This window comes from Mobula birostris, chromosome 23 (genome assembly GCF_030028105.1).
Source record: "Mobula birostris isolate sMobBir1 chromosome 23, sMobBir1.hap1, whole genome shotgun sequence".
Classification (NCBI taxonomy): Eukaryota; Metazoa; Chordata; class Chondrichthyes; order Myliobatiformes; family Myliobatidae; genus Mobula; species Mobula birostris.
The window spans coordinates 61,386,294-61,401,561 of NC_092392.1; the positions used below are offsets into that span (position 1 = coordinate 61,386,294).

The window sequence follows — 15,268 nt, forward strand, 5'->3', positions numbered from 1 at the left end:
TTTGTCACTCCCGCCCAGCGTGTATCGTGGCTAACATGACTCAGTAAAAGTATTCAATCCTATGACTACGTTGTCGTTCTTTTTCTGCGTGTATTTAGCAACCAGCATGCCATTAGCCATCTTCAACAGCCTGCATACTTTCAGGGCTGCCTGAACTTGTACATCTGCGTCCCTCTATTTGTCACTAATATAACCACTATCCCATCTTACCCAAAAACGGGCAGTTAACTGCAGGGACTTGAGAAGTTAGGCTGATTCTTCTCCAGTGTAGAAGATAAAAAGGGAGATTTAAACAGATGTTCAAAATGAGATCATTTGAAAGAAACAACTTAGAAGCATCGTTTCCACGAATAGATCAGTATCTGGAAGGCACAGATTTAGATTAGTTACCAGAAGCTCACTGTTCAAATTTTCCTCTGTCTTAGACCATAGAATTAGGCCATTTGGCCCATTGAGTCTGCCCCACCATTCAATCTTGGCTGATCTTTTTCTCTTCTCCTCAGCCCCGCTCCCCAGCCTTCACCCCATAACATTTGACGCCATGGCCAATCAAGAACCTTTCAATCTCCACCTTAAATACACCCAGCATCCTGGGAGCATTCCGGGAATAGTTCACAAGGATAAATATGTCCCACAAGAGAAGTAGTTCTCAAATGGCTGGGGTAGGCAACTGTGATTGACAAGGGAAGTTAATGACTGCATAAAAGCCAATGAAAGGGCATATAAGGTAGCTAAACTTGGATGATTGGGAAGCTTTTAAAATCCAACAAAAGGCAACTAAAAGCCATAAATAGGGAACAGATGAAATATGAGGGCAAAGTAGCCAACAATATAAAGCAGGATACTAAACATCTTTTCAGTTATACAAAGAGTAAAAGGGAGGTGAGAGTTGATACCTCACTGGAAAATGATGCTGGTGAGGTAGTAATAGGGGACATGAAAGATGAACCTAATAGGTACTTTGCATCAGTCTTCACTGTGGAAGACACTAGCAGTGTGCCAGAGGTCCATGAGTGTCAGGGAGCAGGAGTGAGTGCCATTGTTAATACAAAGGAAAAAATGCAGGCAAACTCAAAGGTCTTAAGGTGGATAAGTCACTCAAACTATATGGACTACATCCCAGAGTCTTGAGAGAGGTCAGTGAAGAGATAATGGATGCATTGGTCATCATCTTTCAAGATTCACTTGATTCTGGTATGATCCCAGAGGACTGGAAAATTGCAAATGTCATTCCACTCTTTAAGAAGGGAGGAAGGCAAAAGAAAGGAAATTATAGGCCAGTTAGTCTAACCTCAGTGGTTGGGAAAGTGTTGGAGTCTATTATTAAGGATGAGGTTTCGGGGTACATAGAGACTAATGATAAAATAAGTCAAAGTCAGCATGGTTCCTGTAAAGGGAAATCTTGCCTGTTAGAATTCTTCAAGGAAGTAACCAGCAGTGTGGACAAAGGAAAGGCAGTGGATGTTATTTACTTGGATTTTCAGAAGGCGTTTGATAAGGTGCCACACATGAGGCTGCTTAACAAGATAAAATCCCATGGTGTTACAGGAAGGATAATGGCATGGATAGAGGAATGGCTGACAGGCAGGAGGCAGTGACTGGCAATAAAGGGGGCCTTTTCTGGTTGGCTGCTGGTGACTAGTGGTATTCCTTAGGGGTAGTATTGGGACCGCTAGTTTTCACATTGTTTGTCAATGATTTGGATATTGGAATTGATGGCTTTGTGGCATCAGAAAGGATGTGTTATCATTGGAGAGGGTCCAGAGGAGGCTCAAGGGGATGATTCTGGGAATGAAGGGGTTAACATATGAGGAGCATTTGGCCGCTTTGGGCCTGTACTCACTGGAATTTAGAAGAATGCGGAGGGAATCTCTTTGAAAATTACCAAATGCTGAAAGGACTAGATAGGGTGGATGAGGAGAGGATGAGTCCTCTGGTGGCGGTATCAAGAACCAGAGGGCACAGCCTCAGAACTGAGCAGCAACCTTTTAGAACAGAGGTAAGGAGGAATTTTTTACCCAGAGAGTAGTGAATCTGTGGAATGCTCTGCCACAGACACCGGTGGAAGCCATGTCTGTGGGTATATTTAAAGTGGAAGTTGAGAGTTTCCTGATCGGTCAGGGCATCAGGCAGGTGTATGGGGTTGAGTGGGATCTGGGCAGACTTGATGGGCTGAATAGCCTAATTCTGCTCCTATGCCTTATGGTCTTGTGGTCTTATAAACCTGGCTTACAATGCTGCCTGTGGTAGAAAATACCACAAATTCACCACCCTCTGGCTAAAGAAATTTCTCTGCATCTCTGTTTTAAATGGACAGCCCTCTATCCTGAGGCTGTGCCCTCTTGTCCCAGACCCCCCCACCATGGGAAACATCCTTTCCACATCTACTCTGTCTAGGCCTTTCAACATACAAAAGGTTTCAATGAGATCCCCCCTCATCCTTCTAAATTCCAGTGAGTACAGACCCAGAGCTATCAAACATTCCTCGAATGATAACCCTTTCATTCCTGGAATCATCCTAGTCATCCTCCTCTGGGACCTCTCCAATGCCAGCTCATCTTTTCTTAGATAAGGAGCCCAAATTTGTTTACAATACTCGTGAGGCATTACCAGTGCCTTATAACGCTTCAGCATCACATCCCTGCTTTTGTATTCTAGACTTCTTGAAATAAATGCTAACATTGCATTTGCCTTCCTCACCACTGACTCAACCCGCAAGTTAACCTTTAAGGCGTTCTGCACAAGGACTCCCGTCCCTTTGCATCTCAGATTTTTGAATTTTCTCCCCATTTAGAAAATAGTCCACACATTTATTTCTACTACCAAAGTGCATGACAATGCATTTTCCAGCATTGTATTTTATTTGCGACTTTTTTGCCCATTCTCCTAATCTGTCTAAGTCCTTCTGCATCCTACCTGTTTCCTCAACACTACCCGCCCCTGCCCCAATCATTGTATCATCTGCAAACCCAGCAATAAAGCCATCTATTCCGTCATCTACATCATTTATACACAGCATGAAAAGAAGTTGTCCCAACACTGACCCCTGCAGAACACCACTAATCACTGGCAGCCAACCAGAAAAGGATCCTTTTATTCCCACTTGCTGCCTCCTACCAATCAGCCAATGCTCTAACCATTCCAGTACCTTTCCTATAATACTATGGGTGCTTAACTTAGTAGGCAGTCTCATGTGTGACACCTTGTCAAAGGCCTTCTGAAAGTCCAAATATACAACATCCACTGCATCCCCTTTATCTATCCTACTTGTAATCCCCTCAAAGAATTCCAACAGGCTCGTCAGGCAGGATCTTCCCTTCAGGAAACCATGCTGATTTTGTCCTACCTTGTCCTGTGTCACCAAGTATTCCATAACCTCATCCTTAACAATTGACTCCAACATCTCCCCAACCACTGAGGTCAGGCTAACTGGTCTATATTTTCCTTTCTGTTGCCTTCCTCCTTTCTTAAAGAACGGACTGACATTTGCAACCTTCTGGTCCTCTGAACCATGCTAGAGTCCAATGGTTCTTGAAAGGTCATTACTAATGCCTCCACAATCTCTACCACTACCTCTTTTGAAACCCTAGGGTACAGTTCATCTGGTCTGGGTGACTTAAGCACCTATAGGTCTTTCAGCTTTTTAGCACCTTCTCCCTTGTAATGGTACCTGCACTCAGTTCTTTTCTCTCACACCCTTCAACACCTGGCACGCTGCTAGTGTCTTCTACAGTGAAGACTAATGCAAAGTACTCATTTAGTTCATCTGCCATCTACTTGGCCCTTGTTATTATTTCTCTGGCTTCATTTTCTAGTGGTCCTATATCCACTCTGATCTCTCTTTTATTTTTGATATACTTGCAAAAGTTTTTTCTATCCACCTTGATATTGTTTGCTAGTTCAATTTAATATCTCTTCTTTTCCCTCCTAATGATTATCTTAGTTGCTCTCTGTAGGTTTTTAAAAGCTTCCCACTCCTCTACCTTCCCAGTAATTTTGCTTTGTTGTTTGCCCTCTCTTTTTTTTCTTTTACATTAGCTTTAACTTCCCTTGTCAGCCACGGTTGTACTATTTTGCCATTTGAGCACTTCTTTGTTTTTGGAACACATCTATCCTGCACCTTCCTCATTTTTCCCAGAAACTCAAGTCATTGCTGCTCGGCTGACATCCCTGCCAGCATCTCCTTCCAATTTAGTTTGACTAACTCTTCTCTCATGCCACTGTAATTTCCTTTACTCCACTGAAATACTGCTACATCAGACTTTACTTTCTCCCTATCAAATTTCAAGTTGAAATGTATCATATTGTGATCACTGCCTCCTAAGGATTCCTTTACCTTAAGCTCCCTAATCGCCTGTGGTTCATTACGTAACACCTAATCCAGTATTCCTGATCCCCTAGAAAGCTCAACAACGAGCTGCTCTAAAAATCCATCTCATAGGCATTCAACAAACTCAGTCTCTTACCAACCTGAATTTCCCAATCAACCTGCAAGTTAAAATCTCCCGTGACTAATATAACATTGTCGTTTTGACATGCCTTCTCTATTTGGAGGCCTGTATATAACTGCCATCAGGGTCCTTTTAGCCTTGCAGTTTCTCAACTCAACTCACAAGGATTCAGCATCTTCTGATCCTATGTCACATCTTTCTAATGATTTGATGTCATTCTTTACCAGCAGAGCCACGCCACCCCCTCTGCCTATCTTCCGAACCTTCCGATACAGTGTGTAACCTTGGACATTCAGCTCCCAACTACAACCATTCTTCAGCCACAATTCAGTGATGGCCACAACATCATACTTGGCAATCTGTGAAAGTACAAAATCAACCACCTTATTTCTTATACTCTGTGCATTGAGATATAACACTTTGAGTGTTGTATTTGCTACCCTTTTTGATTCTGCATCCCTAATGCACTGAAACTCACCCTGCCAGCTGCAATTTTGTCCTATCATCTCCAAGCCCTTCCTGACAGTCAGACTGCACGTTATCTTTGACTTTTACCATCCGTCCTATCCTGAGTCCCTTCAGTCTGGTTCCCATCTCCCTGTCAAATTAGTTTAAACCCTCCCCAACATTTGTAACAAACCTGCCCGTGAGAATATTGCCTCCCCTCAGGTTCAGGTGCAACCCATAACTTTTGAACAGGTCATACCTCCCCCAGAAGAGATCTCAAAATCAAGAACCTGAAGCCCTGCCCCCGCCCCAGTTTCTCAGCCACGCATTTATCTGCCAAATCATCCTGTTTCTACCCTCACTGGTGGGTTTCATGGGTAGCAATCCAGAAATTACTACCCGGTTGGTCCTGCTTCTCAGCTTTCTACCTAGCTCTCTAAATTCTGTTTTCAGGATCTCTTTGCTTTTCCTTCCCATGTCATTGGCACCAGTATGTACCAAGACATCTGACTGCTCCCCTCTAAAGTGCATTGAAGGCGATTCAAGACGTCCTGATCCTGGCACTGGGAGGCAACATACTATTCAGGTGTCCCGTTCACATCCACAGAATCTCCTGTCTGTTCCCCTCATTACTGAGTCCCTATCACTACCGCTCCCCTCTTGTCCCTCTTTTCCTTCTGCACCATGGACCTACGCTCAGTGCCAGTAACCTGGTCTCCATGGCACAACAGTATCTGAAACGTATATTTATTACTGAGGGGAATGGCCACAGGGCTGCTCTGCGCTTACTGCCTATTCAGCATCCCATTCCTTCTCCCTAGACCTGATAGAGTGTGTGGGAATGAAGGGAAAGGGGTGGCCTTACTAGTCAGGGAAAATATCATGGCAGTGCTGAGACAGGACAGACTGGAGATCCCATCTGCTGAGGCTATATGGGTGGAACTGAGGATTACGAAAGGGATGGCCACTTTAATGGGATTCTATTATAGACCATCTAATATCCACGCACATAATGGTCACCAACCTGCAGGGAAGGTATCAATAAGATTGAAAGAGTAGAGAGAAAACTTACAAGGATGTTGCCGGACTTGAGGACCCAAGTACAAGGGGAAGGTTGAATAGGTTAGGACTTTATTCTTTGGAGCGTAGAAGAATGAGGGGAAATTTGATAGAGACGTACAAAATCATGAGGGATATGGAGAGGGCAAATGTAAGCAGGTTTTTTCACTTCAGTTGGGTGAGTTGAGAACTAGAGTCATAGGTTAAGGATTAAAGGTGAAATAATTAAGGGGACCCTGAGATGGAAGTTCGACTCACAGGGTGGTGAGGGCACGGAACAAGCAGCCAAAGAAGAAGTGGTGGATGTGGGTTCGATATCAACACTTAAGAAAAGTTTGTATAAGTATTTGTTAAGTTATTTAGCGATACGGCGTGGAGTTGGCCCTTCACGCCACACCTCCGACCTCAGCAACCCCCAACAAACCCGATTAACCCTAACCTAATGATGGGACAATTTATAAAGACCGGTTAACCTACCCGGTACGCCTTTGGCTTGTGGGAGGAAACCGGAACACCCAGAGGAAACCGACGTGTTCCACAGGGTAGGGGTGCAGAGGCTGAACCTCGGACTCTGGGATGCCCCGAGCTGTGATAGTGTCACATGAAGCAGCACGCTACTGCGGCGCCCACACGTGCATGGGAGAGGTATGGGAAGCTACTGGCCACGTGCAGGTCAATGAGACTAACAGTTCAGTACAGATTGGGGCCTGTAGGGTGGGTAAAGATTATTATGAGAATTTGGATGCCATTATGATTACAGAGGATGAGTAGAGTGGAATCCGAAGTTTCCGCTTTAGAACACTATATAGGACAGATCAATGGAGTTCTCCGTTCCTGCCCCACCTGTGTACCAGAGCTTCTCTACAGGCATGAGGGGAATGTCTTGGCTCAAAGGAATTCTCTATCCAAGGTACTGAATTAGCAAGTGCATCCATGACAGGACACTGAAGGGAATCACTGACAGCACAGGAGAGGGGGATCTTTCCCTTAGTTCGGACACAAACTTATTCAATATCGACATGGCCGAGATTTCTCCTGTTATTTCATACCAGTGACCTGGCTACAGATCATCAAATTCCTCCTCCTCTCTGGAAAGAATAATGAACACGACAGAAGGAAATAAATAAGCAACGTTAGCTGCAGTAGCTCTGTCACAATCAGGTTCCCTGCTGTTCCCAATGGCTGGCAGAGTATCCCAGACACTGGGAGCTTGTCTCACCTTGCTCCACGTGCTCGATGGCTTTCAGCGCCTTCCTGGCGGCCCATCCTCCCATGGAGACGTGGTCTTCAGTGGCAGCGCTGGTGGACAGTGAGTCAACAGACGATGGGTGGCACAGGACCTTGTTCTCAGAGACTGGGGAAACATCAGTATACTGGAATTATTGTTGTTTGCTTCATTGTGGTTTATGATTCAATAGAAATATAGAAAAATATCAGAGAAGGGCGAGGCCATTTGACCTTCAGCCGCACTCTGCCGATCAATGATCACTTTGCTGATTCATTATGGCACCCCTCTTCACCTGGATCCAGGTCGGGGGTACAGTGTAAAGCTTGTCTTACACACTGTTCATACGGATCGTTTCATCACATCAGTGCATCGAGGCAGTACAAAGGGAAGAACAGCAGAGTTCAACAAAAATGTTACAGCTATGGAGAAATTACAGTGCAAGTAAACAATAAAGTACAAGATCATAACAAGGTAGATTGTGAGGTCAAGAGTCCATCTTGTCATACTACAGAAGCATTCATTTGTCTTATAACTGGGGTAGGAGCAGACCTGCAGCCATGCACTCAGGTTTTTGTATATCTTGCCTGACGGGAGAGGGGAGAGGTGGGAGTCCTTGATTATACTGGCCGGTTTACTGAGGCAGTGAGAAGTGTAGACAGAGTCCGTGGAAGAGAGACTGGTTTCAGTGATGTGCTATGACCACAACCCCCAGCAGGTTCTTGTAGTCATGCGGACCTGTTGCCATACAAGCTGTGATTCACCTGATAGGAATATTTTCTGTGCTACATCAATAAAAACTGGTGAGGGTCGAAGGGATCAAACTTCTCCACCTCCTGAGGCAGTAGAGGCTCTGGTAAGCCTTCCTGGTGTCTATATGGACCAGAACCGGCTATTGGTGATACAGTATCCACTTCAAACTCTCATCCCTCTTGACAACAGCGCCATTGATGTAAACAGGAGCATGTGCGTTTTCCTCACGACAATGCTCAGCTCTTTTGTTTGTTGGCACTGAAAAGTTGTTGTCATGGCAACATGTCACTAAGCCTTCTATCTCCTTTCTCTACCCCGACTTTTCACTATTTGAGATTCGGCCCACTACAATGGCACTTAACATAGTCTTTTACTCTTATATCTTTATTTAACCAGTCTTTTTAGCACTTTTATTATCCATTTGCCTTAGTACTATCATTTTTCATGTGGACCTTACCACATTTGTTGCTCTATTCTGTCCCTTCCTTATGTGTTCATCTCACCCCACTCACTTTCTGGCACTACCTCATAGTCCTGTTGTCAGACTGTAACAAATGTGAAACACTCTCTGTGGACAAGTTTGATTACCATTCATAACGTTATGGACCCAAGTGTGTGGGTCCACTGAGTGACACTGTCTACTCTGTGTGGACTTCAACTTCTCCTCCTCACTGACAATCAACCCAGGTTCACCTCAAGCATATGTGCTTAGCCTGCTAGTCTCCTCTCTCTGCACCCGTGACTATGTGACTAGGCAAACGGCATCTACAACCTTGCTCACCGCACTGCTGTTGGCACAATCTCAGATGGCACCGAGGAGGCATAGACGAGTGAGATCGTTAGGTGGCATTGCAACACAACCTTACAGACAACGTCAGCAGAACCAGGAACTGAGACTGAAAACACACAGTCAATGTTTCAGAAACAGCTTCCCCCCACGAGTGGATTTCTGAATGGTTCAGAACTCCATGAATACTGCTTCAGCCTTCCTCTTTTGCAATATTTATTTATTCTAACTTCAAGTGATTTTAATGCATTGCACGGTACTGCTGCCACAAAGAAACAGATTTCACAACATTTGTCAGTGATAATAAACCCGATTCTGATTCAGAAATACAATTGCATAGATTTGTACTTTTAATAAATAAATTCATGATTTAGATAAATTAAATTAACATAGGCCACATATGGAGGCTGTGGGGACAACAGCCACATTTGTCTGCAGTTTGAGAAGCCTTGGCACTGAGCTGATAAGCTGGAGTCTAGGTTTAGGACACTGCAATATCTTGCGAGGAGAGAGCTCCCTGGATGCTCTCTGCCAAGAGGCAATCGTGCCCCTTGGATTGAGTCTGCAGACTAGGTCAGGCCGGAGGGACAGTAGGGTGCGAGGGGCAGCTTGGTTCAAACAGGCTGCATGATCATTCCTTGTTAGGTAAGGCAGAGACAGAGGCTCCGGATGGTTGGAGAAGACTCTCCCTTTGCACATATCTAACAAGGAGAGGTGGTAAATTAGATTAGACATTGGCTCAATGGAAGAAGCCAAAGAGTGGTGGTAGAGAATTGCTTCTCTGAGTGGAGGCCTGTGACTAGTGGTGTGCCACAGGGATCAGTGCTGGGTCCATTGTTGTTTGTCATCTTTCTCAACGATCTGGATGATAATGTGGTAAATTGAATCAGCAAGTTTGCTGATGATACAGAGATTGGAGGTGTAGTAGACAGTGAGGAAGGTTTTCAGAGCCTGCAGAGGGACTTGGACCAGCTGGAAAAATGGGCTGAAAAATGGCAGATGGAGTTTAATACAGACAAGTGTGAGGTATTGCACGTTGGAAGGACAAACCAAGGTAGAACATACAGGGTTAATGGTAAGACACTGTGGAGTGTGGTGGAACAGAGGGATCTGGGAATACAGATACAAAATTCCCTAAAAGTGTCGTCACAGGTAGATAGGGTCGTAAAGAGAGCTCTTGGTATATTGGCCCTTATTAATCAAAGTATTGAGTATAAGAGCTGGAATGTTATGATGAGGTTGTATAAGGCATTGGTGAGGCCGAATCTGGAGTATTGTGTTCAGTTTTGGTCACCAAATTACAGGAAGGATATAAATAAGGTTGAAAGAGTGCAGAGAAGGTTTACAAGGATGTTGCCGGGACTTGAGAAACTCAGTTACAGAGAAAGGTTGAATAGGTTAGGACTTTATTCCCTGGAGCGTAGAAGAATGAAGGGAGATTTGATAGAGGTATATAAAATTATGATGGGTATAGATAGAGTGAATGCAAGCAGGCTTTTTCCACTGAGGCAAGGGGAGAAAAAAACCAGAGGACATGGGTTAAGGGTGAGGGGGGAAAAGTTTAAAGGGAACATTGGGGGGGCTTCTTCACACAGAGAGTGGTGGGAGTATGGAATGAGCTGCCAGACGAGGTGGTAAATGCGGGTTCTTTTTTAACATCTAAGAATAAATTGGACAGATACATGGATGGGAGGTGTATGGAGGGATATGGTCCGTGTGCAGGTCAGTGGGACTAGGCAGAAAATGGTTCGGCACAGCCAAGAAGGGCCAAAAGGCCTGTTTCTGTGCTGTAGTTTCTATGGTTTCTATGGTTTCTAAGGAATGACCATGCAGCCTGTTTGAACTGAAGCAGAGACTGCAGGAGAGACGCACAAACTGCCAACAGCTCCATGAGACTCCATAGGAACCATTCAAACTGGGGAAGTAAAAAACAATATCGTAACGATAAATCATCGTGTATACCCTTTGGGCCCGCCTTCCCTGAGGATTTTTGGCTATTTTATCTATACAGAGCCTCCTTATTGACTACAGATGGCTGCTCCCTCACAGTGGGAGGAGGTTACAGAGGCGGAACTCTGTCGGGCTCCAACCTGCTCTGTACTTACTGCTCTTCTCTACTCACTTTATGCTTACGACTGTGAGGCTAAGCACAACTCTGACGCTATAGTTAAGTTTGCTGACAACACTGCAGCTGAATCAAAGGTGGTGACAAATCGGCGTTCAGGAGGGAGACTGAAAATCTGGTTGAATGGTGCCACAACAGCAACCTCTCCCTCAACGTCAGCAAACCAGAGAGTGGATTATTGACTACAGGAGGGAGTAATCAGGGCCAGAGCCAGTGCTTGTTAGGGGATCGGAGGTGGAGAGGGTCAGTAGCTTTAAATTCATGGGCATTATTCAATCAGGCGACCTGTCCTGGGACCGCACTTAAGTACCATTTCAAAGAAAGCACAGCAGTGCTTCTACTTTCCTAGAGGTTTGTACGGATTCAATATGTCATCTAGAACTTCGACAGACTTCTAGAGATGCACAGTGGGATATCCTGACGGGTTGCATCACGCCCTGGTATGGAAATACCACTGGCCAAGAATGGAAAAGTCTACAAAAGGTGGTGGATACAACTCATTTCATCACAGGCAAAGTCCTCCCAATCACTGAGCACATTTGCAAGGAGCACTGCCACAAGAAAGCAGCATCTATCAAGGACTGCCACCATCCAAGGTCATGCTCTCTTACTGCTGCCATTGGGAAGGAGATAAAGGAGCCTTAGATCCCATATGACCAGGTTCAGAAACTGTTATTACCCTACAACCATCAGGCTCCTGAATCAGCATGGATAACTTCACTCGCCACAAACTGAACATAACTTATGGACGCAGTTTCACTGGACTCTAGTGGTATCTGGTTTTCTAGTGCAGCCCTCTTTACGTTGGTGAGACCCGATTTAGATTGGAGATTATTTCACTCAACACCGTTGGCCCGTCTGCCGCAACAGGTTTGTGTTGCTTAAGATCTCCAGCATCACAGAATCTCTAGTGTTTGTGTGCTTCCTGGCTGGTGACCCTGTGGGTGAGGTCATCAGAACTGACACCAGCCACTTCCCAAGTAATCTCCTAGTCCCATTTCACTCTGGATTACAGGGTATCCTGCCTCCCTGAGCATGGATAACATGTCCCAGTGATTTCTCTTGTTTCTAGCCCCATATTTCTGTAGCAACATTCACAATCTCAGGACAGCTAGTTAATGAAGTACTTCTGAAGTGTCGTCAGCTTTGGAACACATAAAGAGTGTGCTCTCGAACAAACCACCTGTTTTCCTCCCATTTGTTAAGGAACAAGTATTGTTACTCTCTAGGGATAATTTCTCTCCCTAACTCAGAGAATACCGCATGACCTTTCATACTGAGATTGGGCGAGTCCAGAATTAGAGGTCACAGGTTTAGGGTGAAGGTGAAATATTTAAGGGAAACCTCATCAGAGGGTGGTGAGAGTGGGGAATGAGCTGCCAGATGAAGTGGTGGATGTAAATTTGATTTCAACACTTAAGAGAAGTTTGGATGGGTAGACAGATGGGGGTGGGGGGGGGGAATGGAGGGCTACGGTCCCAGTGCAGGTCAATGGGACTAGGCAGAGTAACAGTTCAGCACTGACCAGATGGGCAAAGGGCCTGTTTCTGTGCTGTAGTGCTCCAAGACTCTACCTGGCCGAGAGAGCAGGTGGGTCTATCACCCATCTAAGCAAGGTCACCTCAGACAGTCTGACGCTCTCTGGGCTCAGCCCACCGGAGGGGAGTTGAAAACATTACATAGGTCCAAGCAAGCTACTGCATGTTCTGGGAGTACTCTGCACGCCAGACAGGAGAGGGAGGTAGGGTCTGACCTTTAACAAAGACCCTGACCTGCACCTTCCCTTCACAGGTGCTGTTGAGTTTCCCACCAAGATCTGTTTTAAGTCAGACTGTTACATTTCTGAGAAAGTTACGATATTGTTCTGCAGTTAAGGTACACAAATAAAATCATTGCCCATTCTAACAATCCATACAGACAACCCCTACTTTACAGCCACTTGGGCCGCAGAAATTCACCTTGAGAGAGTTCATAAAAACACTATCCAGAATTTTGCCATACAGAATAAAATTTGCCTCACGGAATTAATGTAACAAAAAGTAAAAAAATTGTAGGTTTTTGCAGATAAAATGGCATGAGGCGTTTTATGTTGAAGGAAAACTGTAACAAACTCCTTTATCGTCTTCCATCCAATTAACACAAAGCAAGGTAAAAGTATTTTACATAATTATGCCGTCACGTCAGACCAGCCTCTTAAAGTGAAACCCAAGTCAAAGTCACTGTCTGTGAAATATGTATGTTTCCACTAATTACATTACCCTACAAAATTAACACAAATTTTTATAACCTGCACTTTTTAACATGAGTGAATGACACGGCATCATGCTACAGAATCACAACATGCATCATTTTTGCGAACAATAATTATTTTATCCACATGATTGTTCGGATGTATCAAAGTCTGAGCCGTAAACTCAGAGTTTATGACAGCAGAGTTTGTACCTGATGCAGCTGCTGTACAGTAGGCCATCATGAAGCCACAGTTAATTCCACTCTCTTTTACCAGGAAGGCGGGCAGTTCACTCAGTGACGGATTACACAGCCTCTCAGTTCTCCTCTCACTGATGGAAGCAAGCTCATGAACACCAATCGCCAGATAGTCAAGAGCCTGCAAGCATCAAGGAGACACTGGTGTCAGTCTTCTGCACACCTCAGATGTGATCACAGTTACATTACTGATTCTTCAAGGAAGTCAACGTCTGCCTCGTGAATAGGATTAGATTCACCCCCAAAAACATCAGATTAGAAGTGGCATTGGTGCCTTTATTAGGTGTTACAGCTCCTGCCCAGGAAACTGGCTGGATGCACAATCGACCTGTGTTCTCTCCGCTATGACCATCCGGGTTCTCCTCATTACAATCTATTTTAACCCCCTCCCCATTCCCACATGGACATATCTGTCCACAGCCCCCTCCACTGCCAGGATGTGACTAAACGCATGCTAGAGGAACATCATCTTGTATTCTACCCCGATGGTATGGAAGTCGAATCCTCTAATTTCATGTGACCTGCTCCCTCCCACCTCCAACCCCTTCCACTCACCTTCCTCCTACACCCACCTCAGCCCCATTCACCCTATTTCCTTCCCCTCTTCCACACACTCCCCACTGTTCACCATTGCCCATCACCCACACTCTCCTCCTATTGGGTCCCCTCCCCCTCTGTTCCCATCTGCCCATCACCCACACATTCCCCCCACCCTTCCTTGGTTCCATGTCCTGCATGAAACAATACAAAAACTACACTGAACTACGTAAGAAAAACCACAAAAACTACACTAGACTACAGACTTACCCAGGACTGCATAAAGTGCACAAAACAGTGCAGGCATTACAATAAATAATAAACAACACAATAGGCACAGTAGAGAGCAGTAGTTTGGTGTCAGTCCAGGCTCTGGGTATTAAGGAGTCTGGTGGCTTGGGGGAAGAAACTGTTACACAGTCTGGTCGTGAGAGCCCGAATGCTTTGGTGCCTTTTGCCAGATGGCGGGAGGGAGAAGAGCTTGTATGAGGGGTGCGTGGGGTCCTTCATAATGCTATTTGCTTTACGGATGCAGCGTGAGTTGTAAATGTCTGTGATGGTGGGAAGAGAGACCCTGATGATCTTCTCAGCTGACCTCACTGTCCACTGCAGGGTCTTGCGATCCAAGATGGTGCAATTTCCGAACCAGGCAGTGATGCAGCTGCTCAGGATACTCTCAATACAACCTCTGTAGAATGTGGTGAGGATGGGGGGTGGGAGATGGACTTTTCTCGGCCTTCGCAGAAAGTAGAGGTGCTGCTGGGCTTTCTTTGCTATGGAGCTGGTGTTGAGGGACCATGTGAGATTCTCCGCCAGGTGAACACCAAAAAAGTTTGGTGCTCTTAACAATGTCTACGGAGGAGTCGTCGATGATCAGCGGAGAGTGGTCGCTCCATGTCCTCCCGAAGTCAACAACCATCTCTTTTGTTTTGTTCACATTCAGAGACAGGTTATTGGCTCTGCACCAGTCCATTAGCCACTGCACCTCCTCTCTGTATGCTGACTTAACATTCTTGCTGATGAGACCCCCCACGGTCGTGTCATCGGCGAACTTGATGATATGGTTCGAGCTGTGTGTTGCTGCACAGTTGTGGGTCAGCAGAGTGAACAGCAGTGGACTGAGCACACAGCCCTGGGGGGCCCCATGCTCAGTGTGATGGTGTTGGAGATGCTGCTCCCGATCCGGACTGACTGAGGTCTCCCAGTCCGGAAGTCTAGGATCTATCTGCCTGTGGCCATCCCTCACTTGGATCCATCTGCCAATTCTTGCTCCAACTTTTCCCTCCACCTTTTTATACTGGCTCTCCTCCCACTTCTAACTTTCAGCCCAATGAAAGGTTCTGACCTGAAACATCAACTGTCCATTTCCCTCCACAGAATCTGCCTGGCCTGTTGGG

The 15,268-nt window shown here is 45.4% G+C and overlaps 1 protein-coding gene across 1 annotated transcript in view; it reads right to left on the reverse strand.

Moving 5' to 3' along the window:
- LOC140186817 (histidine ammonia-lyase-like) overlaps nt 1-15,268 on the reverse strand; it is a 40,759-nt gene that overhangs the window by 986 nt on the left and 24,505 nt on the right. The window contains exons 15-16 of the mRNA XM_072241408.1: nt 13,290-13,455; nt 7,177-7,311 (exon numbers count right to left, since the gene is read on the reverse strand). Of these exons, the coding sequence (XP_072097509.1) occupies nt 7,177-7,311; nt 13,290-13,455 (301 nt within the window). The remainder of the gene's footprint in view (nt 1-7,176; nt 7,312-13,289; nt 13,456-15,268) is intronic.